The sequence below is a fragment of the Oncorhynchus mykiss genome, chromosome 1 (assembly GCF_013265735.2).
Source record: "Oncorhynchus mykiss isolate Arlee chromosome 1, USDA_OmykA_1.1, whole genome shotgun sequence".
Taxonomy (NCBI): Eukaryota; Metazoa; Chordata; class Actinopteri; order Salmoniformes; family Salmonidae; genus Oncorhynchus; species Oncorhynchus mykiss.
The window spans coordinates 52,096,367-52,112,755 of record NC_048565.1 but is presented as its reverse complement, the minus strand read 5'-3'; the positions used below and the strand labels follow the sequence as shown (position 1 = coordinate 52,112,755).

Sequence of the window (16,389 nt, the reverse complement as noted above, 5' to 3'; positions counted from 1 at the left end):
CATCCTGTCGGAGACCGGAAGAAATGGAATGTCTTTCCTTTGTTTGACTAAGAAATAACTCTCAGGAAAATGACGACAATGGCGACATCGTGTGGAATCTGTAGGAATTGCATCCGAGTCCCTATTTAATTTGGTGTCCTTTAAACAATACATGCAAGTGGCGCATGGATATTATTTTCAGCTTTCAGTGACTAGTTTTTCTTGCGCTTTTCGATGAAACACACGCTCTGTTATAGTCACAGCCGTGATTTAACCAGTTTTAGAAACTTCAGAGTGTTTTCTATCCACACATACTAATCATATGCATATACTATATTCCTGGCATGAGTAGCAGGACGCTGAAATGTTGCGCGATTTTTAACAGAATGTTCGAAAAAGGAGGGGGTAGACTGAAGTTAAAAGAAAATCTTCATCCAGTTTGAGGTGAGTAATCGCTGTTCTGATATCCAGAAATTATTTTCGGCCATAAGAGACGGTAGAAGCAACATTATGTATAAAATAAGTTACAAACAATGCGAAAAAAACACACCAAATAGCACAGTTGGTTAGGAGCCCATAATACGTCAGCCATGCCCTTCAGCGCCACTCTTTAGTTTTTTTCTGCTTTTGTTTTCATATCGGAGAGACAGTGAAAATAAGATTACTGCCTCCTGAGTATGTGGGTATCATCATAATTCCCAACTAATCTCTATGTGGTGAAAACAAGGTGAGCCGATCCGTCTACACTGCTGTTATTACTACCAGCAGATCTGGACCGCTTTCCTTCTGGAGCGATGCATTTTAGGTTGGAGGTTTTTGAAGCTTATCCTCAGGCTTTCGCTGATGGCTTTTTCCCACCCTGCGTCATAGCAAGGAGCAGTGGAGGGAAATGGATGGATGTGTGTGTGTGTGTGTACTTGTCTGGGCTCAAATAGCTTGAAAGAGCACAATGAACTATTCCATCACAACAGAAATTACGGAGTACACAAAAGTGGCCTGTTTCAGCACAGATGGGGAGAGAGACACAAATTGCTACCGCTGCCAACGCCTGTCTAGACTCAAGGTTTTACATTTTCAATTTGTCTTGGATTCTGTGGAGACTTGTCTTGAGGAAGTGGAGTCTGTTCACTTTTTCATTTTGAAGTCCTCAGAATCAAGGTCATATCATATTGCCATAGGGACAGGTACTCCACAATGTATTTCAGCTGATATTAGCACCTTAAAACTACTATCTCTTTCTCTATAAATTTAAGTACAAATGTATATGTCAAACTTTTATTGAATTTATTCCATGGACATGTAACTTTTATGAGTCAATCTTGCTACCTCAGGCTTGGAGAGGACACATAACAGGGTTTTCAAATTGTTTTCCACCTCAAGATCAGGGAGAAATGCCCCCTCTGTTGAAATCAATCTGGAGAGCTATTGAGATGACAGACATGCAGGCCGCTACTCCTCTCGGTTCTGCTGCCTGTGAAAATGAAGCCATACAAGTTCACTACATCTCATCTCAGCTGGCTGATTGGAGGTTTGGGGGTTTGTCTTGGCACAGTCCCCTAGTAAACAATATAAAGTGATATATTTGTTTTGTTTTAACGTTGTCATGTTTTTATATTTCAACTAATGATCTGGGCCCCTATGCACAAAGAGTAAGTGGAGTCTTGTAGCGTCTTTTAGATCCTATAATGATATGGACTGGGACAACTTGATCCGAGGTCAGCATGCTTTATGAAAACAGGCCCTGCTTTCAGTTGTAAAATGTTCCCTAAGTTCCAACACCCATGACATCCAGCTAGAGTCCCCTTTGTTTTGTGGTCAGTTACTGTACATTGATGACATTGGGACCAGACACATTTGTCATTGAGGTGTCTCTGGTTGTATAGGGGACATTGCCCAAAAGGCCTTATGCGGGATATTTCTGTGGTTGTCTATATGCTATAATCAACATAATCAACATAACACTGAATGGAGGACCTTTTCAGTGACCTCATTCTTTTTCCGTTCGTCCTTGTACACACACACACACACACACACACACACACACAATCACACACACGATCACACACACGATCACACACTTCCATCGTCCTCTGCGCTGATTGTTCTCCAACAGATCTGCTTTGCCTTTCTCTCTTCAGGAGGAGCAAAACTCACCATCTGGACTTTATTGACTGTATTGACGGCCGCTCAGCCAGGAGCGGACAGAGAGTGTGAAATCAATTTCTGGCCTGTTGTTGTACATGTCCTTTGTCTGACTGCCTGATGCTAGTTGTCAGTGAGACATTAACCTAATGTAGCAGGCGTAAAATAAACGTCCGAGCGGGGTCCACACACATCTGGTTTTCAGGGGAAAAGGAAGCTAGGTTGAAGATACTGCATCCCTGAAAACCTGATGTTCCTGAGCTCCACTTAACCCCCAAAGGGAGCAGAGCGGTGTTTACTCGTTGTGTTCTCTGTATGTTTGGGGCTCTTCATGGTTCACGAGGGAAATGTTGACCCATGGACAAACTGTAATAGAAAATCATGTGAAGTGGAGGAATGAGTTTGAACCAAATGATGTTGGAATTCTGGCCTGACATGTTGCTATTTATTTATATGTTGTCTTTCTATCGGCACACTCTTAATGGCATGAATTAACATGACAAGATGATTGTTTTAGTCAGATAATTTACTTGAATTCAAGCTGATATCCATCCATCCATTGAAATAGTAGACAGACATTATAATTCAATGCATACTACTATTCAAATGCTTCATGACAGTCAGATACATATAATCAGTGGTTTAACCCTTTTTGGTTCCAGGTAGAACCCTTTCCACAGATGATTCTACACTACCTGATACCAAAAAGGGTTCTCCTATGGGGAAAACGGAAGAACCCTTTTTTCGAAGAGTGTACAGGGTATGAATTAGATGGCCGTAATGTTGACTGCCTGAAATACAAAATTATAAATGCTAACATGCAAGGCTGTGTATCCATGAGCTATTTATATCCATGGCCACGTTCCCACATAAATTAATGATTCAAGACTTTTTAATTATTTATTGTCATTGAGAAACATGTTTTGGTTGGCTTCCCATGCACGATCTGGACACATGCTGGCTTTGAAGCACCCACCTGTGCATATGTGTGTGTGTGTGTGTGTGTGTGTGTGTGTGTGTGTGTGTGTGTGTGTGTGTGTGTGTGTGTGTGTGTGTGTGTTGGAAGTAATACCATCAGCACTGTCACAGCTGGTAGTTGGTAGGGCTGTGTTGATGATTCATTCATAAATGAGAGTGCCATTTAATTAATCCTAAATCAGACCATGGTATGCCCCAGAAGAGAGACTGGTACACTGCTGTGACATCTGAGCCACACATATTACATCTGAGGGCTCTCTGACACACGCACAGACGCGCGCACACACGCACAGGTCACATTTGTGTCACATCTGAAAGCTCCATGGGATCTTCAATTCATGTAAATTGAATTCCGTTCTTCAAAGCCAATACACCAAAGAGAAATACCTTCCACACAACTGATACATCAATGTCTTGTTCAATAAACATGTTTTTTTTTTTGTCGCAAGTCAGTGGAGTATAGAGCAGAGGCGGCTTCTCAGAGGAGCAAGGATGAGGACCATCCTACTCAGTGAATTAAAGAAAAAAATGGAAATATAAAATAATGTATACATTTTTTGATCAAACGATATTAAATATGTTCACATCACCAAATAACTGATTAAAACACACTGTTTTGCAATAAAGGTCTCCATGGTTTAGCCGGAGGACAGCTATTTTCAATCCTCCTCCGTGTACATTGACTTCCTTACAAAACCTAGGAGGCTCATGGTTCTAACCCCTTCCTTAGAGTTACACAGTAATTATGACAACTTCCAGAGGACATCCTCCAACCTATCAGAACTCTTGCAGTATGAACTGACATGTTGTCCACAAAATCAAAGGATCAGAGAATGAATCTAGAACTAAAAGCATAAGCTCATCTAGCTAGCACTGCAGTGCATAAAATGTGGTGAGTAGTTCTCAGAGAGACAATATTTAATTAGTTAATTAATTAATTAATTTTAAAAAATGAAGGAGAAGCAGCAGAGAGAGAGAGATTGAGCAATTTTTTTGTATTTTGTTTTCTTAGTTTACCTTTCAACTTCTTAGCTAATGCAGCTGTTTTAAGCTTTCAGTTTTATTAATTTATTGCCACCGGGGCCTGCCGGTGTAACTGCTAAACTGACAGTTGGTTCCCCAACTGGTGGCCTGCGAGCCGAATTTGGCCCGGGGTGGTTTTATTTGTCACATGTTTTCTGAGCATTGTTGGACAGCTCAAACTGATTTTAATTTGGAAAATCTGTTCCCAAGTATTCCCACGCATAATAATGAGATGTGATTGTATACAAATGTAAGCAAGGTTTGAAATTATTATGTTTTAATCAAATATTATAAACTCAGCAAAAAAAGAAACAGGACTCTGTCAGGACCCTGTCTTTCAAAGATAATTCGTAAAAATCCAAATTACTTCACAGATCTTCATTGTAAAGGGTTTAAACACTGTTTCCCATGCTTGTTCAATGAACCATTGAACAAGCATGGGAAACATACTTAGGGTCCCTGCTCGTCTGCGTGAACGTGCCTTAGGCATGCTGCAAGGAGGCATGAGGGCTGCAGATATGGCCAGGGCAATAAATTGCCATGTCCATACTGTGAGACGCCTAAGACAGCGCTGCAGGGAGACAGGACGGACAGCTGATCGTCCTCGCAGTGGCAGACAACGTGTAACAACACCTGCACAGGATCGGTACATCCGAACATTACACCTGCGGGACAGGTACAGGATGGCAACAACAACTGCCCGAGTTACACCAGGAATGCACAATCTCTCCATCAGTGCACTTTGCCAATGGGCACAAACCCAGCGTCGCTGAACCAGACCGGACTGGCAAAAAGTGCTCTTCACTGACGAGTCGTGGTTTTGTCTCACCAGGGGGATGGTTGGATTTGCGTTTATCGTCGAAGGAATGAGCGTTACACCGAGGCCTGTACTCTGGAGTGGGATCGATTTGGAGGTGGCGGGTCTGTCATGGTCTGGGGTGGTGTGTCACAGCATCATCGGACTGAGCTTGTTTGCATTGCAGGCAATCTCAACGCTGTGCATTACAGGGAAGACATTCTTCTCCCTCATGTGGTACCCTTCCTCTAGGCTCATCCTGATATGACCTTGTTCTGTGCGTGATTTCCTGCAAGACAAGAATGTCAGTGTTCTGCCATGGCCAGCGAAGAGCCTGGATCTCAATTGCATTGAGCACATCTGAGACCTGTTGAATCGGAGGGTGAGGGCTAGTGCCATTCCCCCCAGAAATGTCTGAGAACTTGCAGGTGCCTTGGTGGAAGAGTGGGGTAACATTTCACAGCAAGAACTGGCAAATCTGGTACAGTCCATGAAAAGGAGATGCACTACAGTACTTAATGCAGCTGGTGGCCACACCAGATACTGACTGTTACTTTTAATTTTGACCATCAGTTGTTCAGGGACACATTATTCCATTTCTGTTAGTCACATGTCTGTGGAACTTGTTCAGTTTATGTCTCAGTTGTTGAATCTTATTATGTTCATACAAATATTTACACATGTTAAGTTTGCTGAAAATAAACGCAGTTGACAGTGAGAGTGTGTTTATTTTTTTGCTGAGTTTATCTGTTTGGGATTCATACTGTAAATTTACAGTCTACAATTGATCTCTAATTATGTTCTGGCCCCTCGACCAGCCAAAAGAATTGGCCCACGGCTCCATCTAGTTGATCTACTGCGTGATTGTATACATGGATTGGATTGTGGGTTTACTTATGCGTTAGTTCTTGTTTGTTGACTATAACATTAATATGATTAGCAGTTATGGTATGAAGGTTTGGCTTGGAAAGGTTATAGCTCCTGGTTACAGACAGCTGTTGTGGTGTGCACTGAATTCCACAAGATATAGGAAGCTGCTATGAAAGTGAACTGTGTGTTGGGGTGATCAGGGGTGAATTCATTTCTCCGATTCTTTTGCAAAACATTTCTTAACCTTTCTGGCGCAGGCGATCCGCTAGCGACGCACCTCGACAACATCCGGTGAAATTGCAGAGCGCCAAATTCAGAATACAGAAATAGTCATAATAAACATTCATAATAAATACAAGTGTTATACATTGGTTTAAAGATTAACTTCTTGTTAATCCAGCTGCTTTGTCAGATTTCAAAAAGGATTATAGCGATAAAAGTCGGAAATAGCGATAAAATTAATCACTTACCTTAGAGTATCTTCATATGGTTGCAGTCACAAGAGTCACAGCTACACAATAAATGTTAGTTTTGTTCGATAAAGTCCCTCTTTATATCCCAAAAACTCAGTTTTGTTTGCGCGTTTTGTTCAGTAATCCACTGGCTCAAAGGCAGTCACAACATGCAGACGAATGCATCCTAATAGTACCAGTAAAGTTAATCGAAACATGTCAAACAATGTTGATAATTAATCCTCAGGTTGTCAATTGTCTAAATAATCGATAATATTTCAACCGGACAATAGCGTATTCAAAAGAAAGAAAAAACAACGAATGGCGCACAATCGGTCACGCGCGCAAACCAGCACTGCATGATTCTACAGTCCACTTACAGAAAGGTCTCATTCGTCTTTATTTTTGAAGACATCTAGTGGAAGCCATAGGAGCTGCAATCTGGGTCCTAACCCATTAGATACTCTATAGGTATTCAATTGAAAATACCCACATCAAAAAAATCCCACTTCCTGGATGGATTTTCCTCAGGTTTTTACCTGCCATATCAGTTTGGTTATACTCACAGACATTATTTTGAAAGTTTTGGAAACTGTAGAGTTTTTCTATCCAAAATACCAATTATATGCATATCCTAGCTTCTGGGCCTGAGTAACAGGCAGTTTACTTTGGGCATGTGACAAATGATTACACCCCAGATCAGCTAGATGCAGGCAAGAGTGTGCAAGGCGGTATTGAAGGGCACTGTCTGTCACTTTGATTACTCCAATTTGTCTCTCGACTTGTGCACCTACGTTATAAACTTTAATGCGTATGAGTTGTAGCAACCTCATGATGGGTGTAAGGCAAATTTCCAGTATCGTGTATTAGCCTAAACCTATTGATGTTACATTGAGCTAAGTGAATGGAATATGAATGATCATCATCCAATATTCTGTAATAGGAATAAGTCTATGCTCATAAAATCTTCCCTAATCTTAAACAGCACCGACCGCCACTGGCATAGAGATACTTGATATTCCTCACCGTAAGTGACATAGAGAGACAGTACCAACCGTACGACCACTGTTCCTTATGAAATCTTCTCCTGCTATCACATAACACACTACTCGTGTGCGTGTGTGTGTGTGTGTGTGTGTGTGTGTGTGTGTGTGTGTGTGTGTGTGTGTGTGTTTGTTTTGTTGTCAAGGTTACCAAAATCTTGAAGTGTTGTTTGGAAACAAACACACGTCTACATCTCTGTTGCATCTGCATGGAGTGCTCTTAGCAAGTGTGTGTGTGTGCGTGCGGCGTGCAAATGTATGTGTGTACGTGCGTGCATGAGGCGCACGTACGTATGCAAGTGTATGTGCCTTGCGTAATCCTCACACGTACGCGTGGCTCTCAGATCCTCCCCACACTGCCCTTCTGACACTGGTAATTACATGCTTTTAACATATTTAACCTGCGTACTGTCACAGCTGTGCTAAGTGTTGAGTTTAATCAAACTAATCTTATTGATCTTTGCATGTTGGAGTAGGATGCTGTGCGGAAACTCAAGAGCTTTGGCTGGTTCTGGAGCTGAGAAGAGGGCAAAATGGAGCCTCATATTGAGTAGCTTAGTCACTATGAAAAATGTCAGGACATGCGTATCAGAGACGTGAGTGTGGGCGTTTTGTGTGTGTGTGTGTGTTTGCCTGTCTGCCTGTGTGTGTGCTGTAAATGTGTGTGAGAGTTTACACCTCACCCATATGCCTGAATTATACACTTGGCTGAAGGTTGTACCTCAAGGTGTAAGGTGAGGCTCAAATAGCAGTTTGTCAGAAATGGAATTGAAGAAACCTCAAAATAGAAATAGGCCCATCACAGGAAAACGAATGGCTTTCCCATGCCCATGCAGGCATGCCCTATTAACTGGGACTGGGAACACGATGAAGGACCCTTTTTTCTAGTCGGGCAGGCAAAGTGCAGCCCTGTGATAAATGACTGCTGGACAGTGGACTGAGAGAAAGGACAAGGATGGCAACCAGACTGAAAGACTGTTGTAACTCACGACCATGAGTAACTGCGTATTAGCTAATTACAAAATACAGATTCTAATTGTTATGTAGACATTGTAATGAAGTTACACACAATTGTATTCACTTATGCAGACAATTTCTCGTCATTTATATTATTTAAAGCAACACAAACACATATGGGACCATTCACCCCAGGACAGAAATACACTTTTGTGAGAATGTGTTTTAGCTAATGGTTTTTACTAAATGTTAGTATAATGTGCTGAACCTATCCGTAGGCAACACTTGAAATGCCATCTAATGTAGATTCAAAGTGCCAGAATGTAAAACCCAAAGCCATTAAACTAACACTGGAGAACTTGTATCATTCTTAATGTGCTCAATGCACATAATAGGCTCTTTATAGACATCATCCTTCACTCGACACGTCCCATTGAGAGGTGGCCTGCTGACTGGTTGACCGCAGGCAGAGGTTACTGTATCGGCCTTGGGTTCAGGGCGACTGAGAAGGACCATTAGGCTGACCGATGAGCATCTTAGCCTTAACGGGTCACTGACCACAGCATCAAAAACTGTTGGACAACCAGAACTGGTTGTTAGAAGATACTATTTTGTCTGTTTAAAGCTAAACATTTGTGTTAGGACGGTTGTTATGTCAGCACAGACTGACTCTGGAGAGGCGAAGACCGAGAGCCGTGCGTGCCGTACTGCTTCTTGACACAATGCCCACTTAATCTGGAAGCCAGCCGTACCAATGTGTCAGCAGAAACACTGTACACCTGGTGACCGCGTCAGCGTGCATTGTGCCCGGCCTGCCACAGGAGTTTCTAGTGCGCGATGGGACAAGAACATCCCTGCCAGCCAAACCCTCCCCTAAACCTGGACGATCCTGGGCCAATTGTGCGCCGCCCTATGGGTCTCCCGGTCGCAGCTGGCTGCGACAGAGCCTGGACTCGAACCAGGATCTCTAGTGGCACAGCTAGCTCTGCGATGCAGTGCCCTAGACCACTGCGCCACTCAGGAATTTTTCGGAAAATATGTAAATCACTATTTGAATACGTTGGTAATCCGTTGTATAAAAGTGACAATGGCCTCGAAGCCGGTGTTTGGAGGATATATTGGCACGGATAGCCAGCCCTCAACTTTGTCCCATGCCTAACAACACCCGTGCCAATGTGTCCTCCAAACACCGGTTTCTCTGGCATTATCACTTAAATATCCCAGCCTCTCTTCCTGTGCCTTTCACATCCTCCTTACACCTCATTGTAACAGCTAGTGTGCACCCAGTCGCCGGTCCTCTCCTCCAAATGCAATATCATTGTATCCCCCTGCTCTGCTCTTTCTCACTCTCTTTCACAACAAGCCCTTTTGATGTCAAATTGACACTTTAGTGAACAGCTTTTCATGGATTTGGTATTGCCAGGCAACTGCAAAAAGGCTGCTGCATGCACTGTCTCTCTCTCTCTCTCTCTCTCTCTGCCTCTCTCTCTCGGTTTCTTCAGAATGAGGAGCGAATGGATGGTATTGCTGGATTTCTGGATTGTGGAGTGTGTGTGTGTGTGTGTGTTTGGGGGGTGATGGTTGGGTACTATAGTATTAAGCGTGTAGCCTAATGGTTATGCATGGGGATACAAACACAACATGCAACAATTTCAAAGATTTTTTCAAAAGAGTTACAGTTCATACAAGGAAATTAGTCCATTTAAACTGGAACACGCTGTTGTACACGTCGATCCAAAGCATCCCAAACATGCTCAATGGGTGACATGTCTGGTGAGTATGCAGGCCATGGAAGGACTGGGACATTTTCATATTGCAGGAATTGTGTACAGATCCTTGCGACATGGGGCCGGGCATTATGATGCTGAAACATGAGGTGATGGCAGCGGATGAATGGCACGACAATGGGCCTCAGGATCTCGTCATGGTATCTTGGTGCATTCAAATTGCCATCGATAAAATGCAATTGTGTTCATTGTCAGTAGCTTATGCCTACCCATACCATAACCCCACTACCACCATGGGGCATTCTGTTCACAACGTTGACATCAGCAAACCGCTCGCCCACACGACGCCATGCACATGGTCTGTGATTCTGAGGCCGATTCGACATAATGCCAAATTCTCTAAAACAATGTTCTTAAGGTAGAGAAATTCATATTCAATTATCTGGCAACAGCTCTGGTGGACATTCCAGTCAGCATGCCAGTTGCATGCGCCCTCAAAACTTCAGACATCTGTGGCATTGTGTTGTGTGACAAACTGCACATTTTAGAGTGGCCTTTCATTGTTGTCAGCACAAGGTGCACCTGTGTACTGATCATGCTGTTTTATCAGCTTCTTGATACGCCACACCTGTCAGGTAGATGGATTATCTTGGCTAAGGAGAAATGCTCACTAACAGGGATTTTGTCATTTTTTATTGTGCGTATGGAACATTTCTGGGATTTTTTATTTCAGCTCATGAAACATGTTGCATTTATATATTTTTTCAGTGTAGGTAGCTCTTTGGCAAGCCTCCAGACAAAATTAAAGCCCAGAAAATTGCATTAGGGAGTCCCAGGGGGTTGGGATGCCCGGTAGCCAACTGATGATGAGCGCTACTCATCTACTCTTATAGCCACACAAACACACTCACACACACTGACGGCTCCGAGGCCCAATTTATTAACAATTACTGCTCGTTAGCCGAGCTTCCTGATAGCGGCAGGGCTACCGTGACTGATACCCGCGCTAGGGTCTTTTGTCTTGTAATTATCGCAGTTTGAGAGAAACCAGCGATTTATCCATCTTCTTCTTTTAAGTCTCCCTGGCCTCCCTTACTGACAATATGTTTTGGGGGTATTTCTCCGCCGGTAGCTATACCATACTATTTATTTGCTCAAGCATCCTATTGTGATGTGTATCTAAAACAATAACACAATGTGATATTATTGTCACGCATTCACCCGCTTGTATACCATATCATTGATTTGTTCAACCATTGTTGTTTCTCCATTCTTTTTTTTATTGCAAAACAACCAGTGCCATCTATAACTGTTTCTGAGCTCTGTGATCTATCATTTAGCATATATACTGTACATACTGTAACATGCAAAAATGTTTCATCACACAACCTGTTAATATATGCTGTTTATTTTTGTAAAACAACAGGTGCCGTCCACAACTCTCTCAGCTGCCTATAATCTGTCATTTAGTGTGACTATAATCTGTCATTTAGTGTGACTATAATCTGTCATTCATTGGGACTATAATCTGTCATTTAGTGTGACTATAATCTGTCATTTAGTGTGCCTATAATCTGTCATTCATTGGGACTATAATCTGTCATTTAGTGCGACTCTGTGTTGTCAGATGGTCTTGGCTTGTGTAGGTAAATATACTGTGTGTTTTATGGTGGCTGGGAAATATCCATTACACTGTTGACTGTCTTATCTCCACATTAGCCTCTGTTAACATAGAAATGCACACTGTTTTCACCCGCGCGGCGTGTGTGCACAGCGCACATTGATCACATAGTGTCCAGAGCTCCATGAAGTCATTCAAGTTGTTAGCATTTCATTTGGGGTTTTGACCTTTCCTTTTATTACGGGGTTGTTTAAATAGGAAGCTTGTGGTCGAGCATTACACGGGCTACTCTGTGATCAGTTCAGTGGCTCTCCTCTCTCTCTCTCTCTCTCTCTCTCTCTCTCTCTCTCTCTCTCTCTCTCTCTCTCTCTCTCTCTCTCTCTCTCTCTCTCTCTCTCTCTCTCTCTCTCTCTCTCTCCTCATCCTCCACTCTCTGTGTTCTTAGCGGCTCTCCCTCTCTCTCTCTCTCTCTCTCTCACTCTCTCTCTCTCCATGTCTCTCTTTCACCCTCTCACTCTCTCTCTCTTCCTCTCTCTCTATATATCCTCCTCTCGCTCTCCTCCTTTCTGCCTCCCTCTCTCATCCGCTCTCTCTCTGTTGATGAGGCTACTCTCTGCGATCACTTCATAAAGAGCTCTCCTCTCACTCATCTCTCTCTCTCTCTCTCTCTGTATAATTCAGCGGGAATGCAGTGTTGCTCAGCCTCCTCCGAGGTGCTGCTCACACAAAGGAACCTCATTGTGTAAGTGTTCCTTGATCTTAATGAGCCAACACGCTGGGTACCACACAACCCTCTTACCTCACCAGATCCCTCCCCTGACCACACCCCCTCATGAATATGAACCCAGCCTACCTCCTTATTCATGAGCAGCTATCTGTGTAGACATGTGCACCAAGGCTAAGTGAACCGATAAGAAAAGGGGGAGTGTCTTTCTCGGTGAGCGGGAGAGCGGGAGTCACAACTCCAGCGTGTAGTGTGTGAGTGAGTGAGAGACAGAGATAGAGAGAGGAGACGAGAGAGAGAGAGAGGAGACGAGAGAGAGAGAGGAGACGAGAGAGAGAGAGAGAGAGAGAGAGAGAGGCACCGGCTGATGCTGAAACCGCTACCATTACTATCACAGCTGCTCCTACTGCTGTATCCATTACAGTGCTTCACATTAGAGCTTCCTTCTGTTCTACCACGCTGGAGCTTTGCATATCCTTGGCTCGGTGTGTATGAGGGTGTTTGTTTGCGAATGTGAGTGTGTCAATGTGTGGTGTGTGTGAGATGCCCACTACGGAGTGACTGATGAGAACGGGTGCACCGGTCTGGAGGGTGACCCCCTGTCCGTACGGTTCCACTGCTGCTGCTGTCGCTCGGGGACGATTGGACGCCCGGCGTTGCCACGACGATTAGAATGGGCTGCAATCTGTGCACTTTACAGAAACGAGAGGAACACTATAAGCTGCTGTATGAGATCGCACAGGTGAGTGGAGGATACCGACACCGCTGAGTCTCACTGTCACAGTGCTGCCATTCAGTCAGTGTGTTTGTGTGCATGGCGTGTGTTCTGTGACGGTGTGTGATGTGTGCTGTCTATGATGAGCAGGGCCGGCACTAGGCGTAAGCGATGTCCGCTTACGGCCCCTTGCTTTAAAATTGCAACATTTTCTCTATGCCTCATCGCAAGATGTGTCTATTTCAGGAAATTAACTCTAAAACTCCCCCCCCCCCCCATCAAGATGGAGGCATATAAAATGTTTTGGGCCCCCAAAAGGCTAGGGCCGGCCCTGATGGTGTTGCCGTGTGCTGTGTGCAAAGCATCTCTGTGTATTGAAAAGAGGCAAGGAGAGCTTCCTTCGGATTACCTGTTAGGAGAACAGGAGGTATTTTAGCTGAGACAAATAATAATAATAATAATAACTTTATTTGTATAGCGATTTTCGACACGCGTAATAAAGTGCTTCGCGTCATGAAAGAGAGTGAGAGATAAATACAGAGAGAGAGAGGAGAGAGACAGACTTGTGTGTTTCCGGCTAGGGAGAGCTCTGACGGTGAGTTCCGCACCTCGTCAGAAGAGCGCTTCAGATGTGTCAGAGTGGAGTGGAATCCATTCATTCAGTCAGAGAGGCTGAGAGCAGGTAGAACAGTCGTACTAAAAGCAGACTTGAAGTGTTCAGACTGTTGTGATTTAACAGTTCGGTTATATTTATTGTCCAGTCTTTTTTGGGGGGTTGTTAACAATTCGGTGTCTTGTCACACGTTCTGGGGTGAAAAGCTGTTTGTTTGGGTACATGTTATTTGGGATTAGAACAATTTGTGACTGGCTCGTACAAATTGTGTCGTCTGTCTTCGTGTGATCGGTAGCAGATTGTTTAGTGTTTAAGGGACTGTTTGAGTCTTTGAGTGTGTTCATGCGAGGTTGTTTGGGGTTGGGAATGTTTGTAATCGTCTTTGTGGGGGAGTGCTTTGAGCATGTTTGAGTTTATAGTCAATTGGAAAACTTAATCTCATTTTGGAAGATACCTATGTGTTTCTGTTCGCTTCAAGCTGTCTCAATCTCACTGGCAATGTACACTAGTACTTTACTCTTTCAGCTTTGGTCTTCAAGAAACAATGTCTTGTTTATACTTTTTTAACTCAGGCATGAAGCATAAACAAGGAGGGACGTCTCACAACGAAGAGTTGATGGTCTAACTCTCCTTTGGATTACTAGTAAGCTTTAGTAAGCATGACTCACGTACCGTAGCATTTTCATTACCGGTATGTGGATCTCGATATTTAAGCATCTTTTAATTATGTGGCTCAGTGGATAAACGTGTGGTGTTAGTCTCCCTCAAAACTCCCCCATTCTCCCCTTATTTCCCGCTCCAGGCCTCATCTCACGACAGGCTAATAACGGAGGAGCTCAGCCTATCCTGGAGCTCAACCATTGAACTCCACCAACCCCCCCCCCCCCCCCCCCCACCCTCCAACATGCAGTGTCTTCACACGAGTGTGATCACAGCCCTCGTTAGCTGATTTATAAAAAACTATTCGGTGCATCAATTAGGTGTGAAATGTCTCTCTTTAACCTTAAAGAGGATAAGGAGGTTGGTTAGGGGGAAGGCTGTGTTAACCGCTGCCTGTCGTTTCTCAGCTCGTCCTGTGCAACTGGAGTCTGTGTCATATACTCAAGTGAGGGGCGTTGTCATAGTAATTGGCGTTGTATGAATGAATAAAGGTGATGCTTGCGTCAGATAGTTTTAAGCTTCTGCACTGGCACCAGTAATGGAGGAGCTATTTGGTTGATAGTCTTTGTCTTTAAAGCAAACCTAGTTGAAACTTTCAGAGGAAGGGGAAAAGGGAGAAGGAGGGAGGAGAGAGGAAAAGAGAGAACAAGAGGGAGAGAGAGAGGGGAAAAGAGAACAAGAGGGAGAGAGAGAGAGGAAAAGAGAGAACAAGAGGGAGAAAGAGAGAGAGGAAAAGAGAGAGAAAATGAAAGAACGCAAAACGGAGGAAGATTGTTGAAAAAAATGGGAAAGAGAATCGTGGGAACAGCTGAAGAGATGGAAAGGTATTGAGCAAGAAGAGAGAGTGTCAGAAGGAACAGCGTGAGAAGGAATGGAGGACTAGGTTAGCTGTTGCAGTGTGTGAGCTCTGCACGCAAGCGTCCCCTGTCATAACAAACGTATCCTCCTGACCACAAAGACACACTGACACACTTCCAACCCGCTGTGTTTTGTCTGTGAGAGCTCCACTGCACAGAGGACACGCTCCCCCTCTCTCTGTCTCCCTCTCTCTCTCTCTCTCACTCTCTCTCTGTCTCACTCTCTCTCTCTCTCTCTCTCTCTCTCTCTGTCTCACTCTCTCTCTCTCTCTCTCTCTCTCTCTCTCTCTTACTCTCTCTCTGTCTCTCTCTCTCTCTCTCTCTCACTCTCTCTCTGTCTCACTCTCTCTCTCTCTCACACTCTCTCTCTCACTCTCTCTCTTGCTCTCTCTCTCTCTCTGGTTGGAGTGGCAACGCTACATCTTCTATCTCTTTCACACTACCTTTCTTGCTCTCTCGCTTTCACTCCCCCCCCCCCCCCCCTCTCTCTCTCTCTCTCTCTCTCTCGCTCTACCTACATGCCACACAGAGAGCTGGAATCCTTTGTTATTATGCAGAGCATCTTCCCGGCGTGAGAGAGACGCTGATTTCAGGAGCAGGAGTCAGTCACAGTGGATGGTCCCCCTCACGCCTCTCCTCTCCGCCTCCCCTCACCCTCACGCCTCCCCTCTCCTCTCTCCACATTCAGAAGCAATTGTGACACTGTCCCTGCTGCACTGACCCATGAGCTGTGGGAGCTGTATTCACTCTCACCTCTCCTATTTCCCTTTCACGCTCTCTGTTTGCTGCCCCTCTCTCCCTCTTCCTCTCTCCAGTTGCTATCTCTTTATTTTCGGCTCTGAACCTGACCGAAAGCCACATCATTTATTTTATATTTCCTGTTCCTTCTCTCTCTCTCTCTCTCGCTCTCTCTCTCGCTCTCTCTCTCTCTCACCTCCCAGTGATTGTCCTGTTGGTGAAGACAGTGTTTCAGTGACAAGGATAGAACACAAGTGAACCCTATTGGCATGCTTGGCATGCTATTGGCATGCTTAACAGCTCTTACTTTCTTTCAAATGACACAGTAGGCTACCCAAACCCCCTAAAATACATTCTTCTAGACAATAGCATAGTTTCTTCGCTCTGGGAGCTCGTATAGATTTTAGAAAATCTCATTGTGTCATGTCTCCTTGCTGCTCAGACCCACTGATGTGTGGCTTTTTGGGGCTAATTAGCAGCACCACAGATGTTGA

At 44.1% G+C, this 16,389-nt stretch overlaps 1 protein-coding gene across 1 annotated transcript in view; it reads left to right on the top strand.

Annotated features, from left to right (window-relative positions):
• Positions 1 to 12,559: 12,559 nt before the first annotated feature.
• Positions 12,560 to 16,389, top strand: part of LOC110524646 (PDZ domain-containing RING finger protein 4) — a 107,760-nt gene continuing 103,930 nt past the window's right edge. The window contains exon 1 of the mRNA XM_021604493.2: positions 12,560 to 13,054. Coding sequence (XP_021460168.2) covers positions 12,986 to 13,054 — 69 coding nt within the window. The 5' untranslated portion in view covers positions 12,560 to 12,985. The remainder of the gene's footprint in view (positions 13,055 to 16,389) is intronic.